Source organism: Hipposideros armiger, unplaced genomic scaffold (assembly GCF_001890085.2).
Source record: "Hipposideros armiger isolate ML-2016 unplaced genomic scaffold, ASM189008v1 scaffold_298, whole genome shotgun sequence".
NCBI classification, from domain to species: domain Eukaryota; kingdom Metazoa; phylum Chordata; class Mammalia; order Chiroptera; family Hipposideridae; genus Hipposideros; species Hipposideros armiger.
Genome location: NW_017731648.1, coordinates 352529 through 357793, shown reverse-complemented (window position 1 = coordinate 357793; position 5265 = coordinate 352529). Strand labels below are relative to the sequence as shown.

Below are 5265 nucleotides of genomic sequence, written 5' to 3'. Positions count from 1 at the left end.
AGCCAGTTCTTAACCATCGCGCCACTCGGCCGGCCCGCATATATATTTTTGAGGTCCTGTTTTCAATTCTTTTGACTACATACCCAGAAGTAGGATTGCTAGATCATATGGTAGTTCTATTTTTATTTTTTTTGAGGAACCTCCACACTTTTCTACAGCGGCTGCACCATTTTACATCCCCACCAACAGTGCACATGGGTTGCAATCTTCACATCCTTGCCACACTTCATATTGTTTTTTGGCTAATGGCCATCCTAATGGTTGTGAGATGATCTTATTGTGGCTTTGATTTGTATTTCCCTGCTGTTGAACATATTTCCATATGCTTGTTGGCCATTTGTGTATCTTCTTTGGGGAAATGTGTATTCAAATCCTTTGCCCATTTTTTAATTGGGTTGTCTGTTTGAGTAGTAGGAGTTCATTATATGTTCTGGATGTTAACTCCTTATCGCTTATATGTCTTGCAAATATTTTTTCCCACATTATTGGTTGCCTTTTCACTTTGTTGATTGATTCCTTTGCTGTGCATAAGTTCAGTTCGATGTAGTCTCATTTATCTATCTTAGCTTTTGTTGTTATATCCAAGAAGTCATTGCCAAGTCCAATGTTGTGAACTGCCCCCCACGTTTTCTTCTAGTTCTATAGTTTTGGGTCTTATGTTTAGGTCTTTAATCCATCTTGAGTGAATTTTTATATATGATGTAAGGTAAGGGTGCAACTTCATTTTTTTGCATGTGGATATCCAGTTTTCGCAACACCATTTTTGAAGACTATCCTTTTCCCAAGTTGTAGCGTTTTTATAAAAACCCATAAGCTGTGGAAGTGGCCTGGGCCTCCCTATACTGTGAGATCCTTGGTACTAGCTGTATATTTTTACATCCTGAAAATTTTCTGGAGTAGGAGCTATTAGTCTGTTTTTACAGACAGGGAAACTGAGGCTGGGTCCAAATGCCTGCCCAAGGTCGTTATAATGAGCAGAAAGGTGGAGATGGGATTGGCACTGAGAACTTGAACTCAAGAGCCCACACACTTAAACCTCCTGGGAGATGTTCCGTATTTTATCCCCAGCATGCAAGAAAGAAAGAATGAATGACTGTCTCAGGCAAGGCTCCCAGCAACCGGTGGAGCTTGGACAAGCCCACTGCTCTGCATGGGGGTGTACGCCCTCTTTGCGCATGCGTACCTCCTGCGTATGGCCGGCTCTACTCCATTTGGTAAGGGCTCTCTCAGCATGGTACGTCCCGCCTTCCCCCATAACCGGGCCAGAATGGTACGTGCCACCCCTGCTCGCTGCCCCTCCCCATCGGTTTCCGCGCGAAAAGCCAGAGCTGCCTGTGCTGCCGACGCCTCTGCTGCAGCTTCGGAGATGCCTGCCCGTACCGCTCCGGCCCGGGTGCCCACGCTGGCCTCCCGGGCCATCTCACTGCCCGACGATGTCCGCAGGCGGTAGGTGCCACAGGGGACGGTGCACTCGGTGGAGTGGCATGGTGTTGAGGGTGGGGGGTTGCTTCCCCTCTGGGTAGTCCTTGGCTGCCGCTGACAGACGGGCGCGCATGCGTGCAATGGCGCGATGGCAGTTGGCGCGGGCGGGATGGGACTTCCGGTCGCGCGCCCGGGGCCGTTTGGCGCCAAAATGGGCCAAAGCCCCTCACAGCTCCCTCATGATTAGAAACTTGGGGCCTTCTCTTACCTCAAAGTAGAGCAAGCTCCTAGTTTGTTTCAGGGATCCCTTTCCCAGAATAGCTGCGGGCCCGGCTCTTGCCACCAGCCTGGTCGCACAGGAAGTGGGCAGCCGCTGCCTTAGGACACCCCTCGGCCTGGCACTTCGGCCTCCACTTCCGGTGCCCGGCCCGCCGAGGGGGAGGTTGGGGCTGGCCTGGTTCCCAGGGGTGTTTCAGGAGACCCCTTTGGCATCTCCGTGCCAACATCCCGATGGCGGCCACCAGAAACGAATGCCGCCAGTCAGGGCCCAGGCGCTGCCGTTTCAGGTTTGCGAGCCCCCGTCATCCTTGGGGGGCTCCTTCCATCATCTCTGCTGCGGAAGTCGCATTCTGCAAGGAACTTACCATGCAGCGAGGCCCAGAGCTTAGGCAGTGTGAAGGCTGAGTGGGCTTTGCTGGTAAATCTGCGCCTGTGAGGCCCGGGCATCGAGGAAGCCTTGTTAAGAAGAACTGGCTGCAGTTTACAGCATGTGTGTCTAGTGGGGAGTGAAGTGTGGTGGCTAATGTTGGGGACCTGCTATAGCAATTCTGTGCACATAGGTGGGTGGTAAGACCACTGGGCCCTTGCTTCTTGTCTGTGAAGGGCAACCAATTTTACTCCTGAAAACTTGCACACCTCACTTGGAACATGAGTCACAGGACCCTTGACCTGGCCTGAACACTTGCATTCAGAAGTGACCCTGACTTTGCCAGTTTCCTATGCTTGTTTCCTATGGTTGTGCCAGGCCAGTTCTGATTTGGGCCTTTGCAGGTGGAGAGTGTGTATGTTGGGGGGTATTTGGGTCTCTTTACCAGTTGTTTAAGGTTCCAGCCACTTTTTAAGCACAGTTAGAAGGGGTGTGTTTTTGAAGAATCTATCTCTAGCCCCCCAAGAGAGAACTTGACTTAAAATGGAATTATGAAGGTCTCTGGTTTCACCGTGTTAGACCCAATACAGAGACGTTGGGGCCCAGCCTTCTTTACTCTGATGGTGAGAACTCGACCTCCACTGGCTTGTTTATGATTTGGGGCAAGTCTCATAAGCAAGCTGTAGACTAGGTTTATTAACATGCACTGTAAAGTGGTATTGCAGTAAATGAGACTATGCCTGCCACATAAAGGCCCAAATATTAGCATTGTATTGGTTAATCTACCTTGCTTTTTTCAGTTCTGCTAATCCTCCACTAATTGTATAAAATACTTTTAATTTAACCCTCAAGAATTCTTAAGAGGGGTGCCGCAGGAGTTCACTGCGAAGAAGCAAGGATTCCTGCTGAGGTCCGCTGCTTGCCAGAACCTTTCCCTTCAGCTAGGGGTCTCAGACAGGTCACTGCCCCTGGGGTTTTATTGGGCCAGAGCAAGTGATTTGTTTGGCTGAATTTGAATGTTAGGTGAGTGTTAATTCACCAGTTATTCTAGGTTCCATATTTCTTTGAATTAAGAATTGCCTACTGTAGGTATAGAGTTTTGGATTTCTGCTTTAAACCAAGTGATAGCCGTTGAAATTGTCAGTTTATGACTCTTCCAACAGCTTCTCTTACATTTTTAATTTCAGTGTACAAAATACACACATCAGCATGGCATTCAACACTCCCTTAAATTTAGATTTGCAAACGATGGTATATCTCTTCTTGATTTATGAAAATCGGAGACATGTAATCTATAATATAGCAGGTACTTAAGTCCATTAGAATACTCTAGGAACAAAATTGAGGCCTGGTTTTTATGCATTTCTGTCACACTTCTGCTAACTTGTGTTTATGTGACAACTTCTTTTAAAATCCACATATAGTTCCACTAGCTATATATAATGATACTAGAAAGTATTTTCAATATGTGGGTTTTTAAGTCTTTAACTTCTTTTATGAAGTAGTATTACTTACCCTAAGCCTTTTCAAAAGCATACCTTTCAGGACAAGCCACATTTTCCACTTGATTTTTCTTATTCTGCCTAAGCCGCCATCATTTGTACAGAAAGAGCGGTAGTGTCCCACTTTTCTTCCTGTTACCACTCAGGTCTGTTTTCTATAAGTGGAAACTGTGATCCTCTTACAACTTAAGTTGGATCCAGTGGTTTTCATGCCCCCCAACACTGCCTGGTACACTTGGCCTGAAGTCCAGAATCCCTATCCACCTGACTGAGTCATCCTATGCTCTTCTCACAATCCATGCAGGACTCCTTTTAGGTTCTCTGGACCCGAGACCCTGTAGAGTGACCAATGTAAGGCTGGGTTTCACCTACCCCTCCCCAAGGGGGTTTCTGTCCCCTCCTCCTTAAGCTTTCACTCAGAATGTCCCCTTTCCCCTGAGAGAAGGGTGTTGAATTCTGTTAGTGTACCCTGCATGCTGCCTGCAATCCTGGAGTTGATGATTTGTTGTCCAAGCATGTTTCTCTTATTCATTTGTATCTGCAGCTTGGTATATAGCTTGGTATATAGACTCTCAAATGTTTGCATGCCAGACTTCCCCCTTTAATGAAGCCTGGATTTACACACTGATTCTAGCAACCTCCTTTGCACAACTCTGATTCGTCTTTGTAATTATGACATCTTTCTTATCTGCTAGTCATTCTGTGATTATCTTAAGCTGGGTCTTGAATTTCTTAACTAGTTTCATGGTTCCTACTGAGTAGGTATTGAATAGGGCAAAACTGACTTACCTTTTCTAGTTCTCTCCTGCAGTGGGATTCTAATGGTGCAGACCATTGAGGTTCAGAGCCCACCTGCCACTTGCCAACTGTATGGCTAAGTTGTCTAACATCTTGGTGCTTTATCTGTAAAATTGGACGGAGGTGCCCATTCCACCAGGGCGTTATGAAGACTGCCTGACCTGATTGGTGTAAATACGGTAGAGCAGCACCTGCACAGAAACCTTCTAAAGTGCTTCTCATGTGGTCGGCTGGATATTTTATTTCCATAAGGGAAGCATAGTTTAAAGTACTGACATACAGATCTTATCCTGAGGCAGGTATCAGTGTAGCATTGTATCTCGTGTAGAGATGAGGTACATGCTTGCTGATTCCAACCTTCCTCTTTGCCTGGCTTCTTGTAGGATGGTCTGGACTTGCTCTTTGTTGCCACTTTAGCTTTTGTGCCAGCTGTCCACTCCTACTCTTGATTAGGCATTCCTCTCTGAAGGGTTGAGGTGGCTGTCTGTCTTTTCTCAACTCTCAGTATCTTGTTTCTTAATTCTTTAAATCCTTGGCTTTTGTGATGCTGCCTACTACCAGGCTGCTTCTTTCTTCCCTGATCTCCCCACCTGTTCCATCTCCTTTCTTTCGTTCTTTGACCCTTAACTCTTCTAGTCACGGGACTTCTATTTTCAGCATTTGGGGTGCCCACTGGAGATAGAAACCTCCAGTTATTTTTTCTTTTAAAAAGATTTTATTCAAATATAGCTAACATACAATATTATATTAGTTTCAGGTGTACACCATAGTTATTCAACATTTGTATACCTAAAGAAAAGATCACCATAAGTCTAGTAATCATCTGATACTGTACAATGTTATTATAATATTATTGACTATATATATATATATATATATATATATATATATATATGC

At 45.7% G+C, this 5265-nt stretch overlaps 1 protein-coding gene across 6 annotated transcripts in view; it reads left to right on the top strand.

Moving 5' to 3' along the window:
* The first annotated feature begins 766 nt into the window (after nt 1–766).
* Nucleotides 767–5265, top strand: part of DNMT1 (DNA methyltransferase 1) — a 41639-nt gene continuing 37140 nt past the window's right edge. For 3 of the 6 annotated variants that reach the window (XM_019659354.1, XM_019659353.1, XM_019659351.1), the window contains exon 1: nt 768–1446. In XM_019659354.1, the coding sequence (XP_019514899.1) occupies nt 1151–1446 (296 nt within the window). In that variant the 5' untranslated portion in view covers nt 768–1150. Of the gene's footprint in view, nt 1447–1845; nt 1989–5265 lie in introns of those variants that run through there. The other 3 variants (XM_019659352.1, XM_019659350.1, XM_019659355.1) reach the window with 2 other exon arrangements.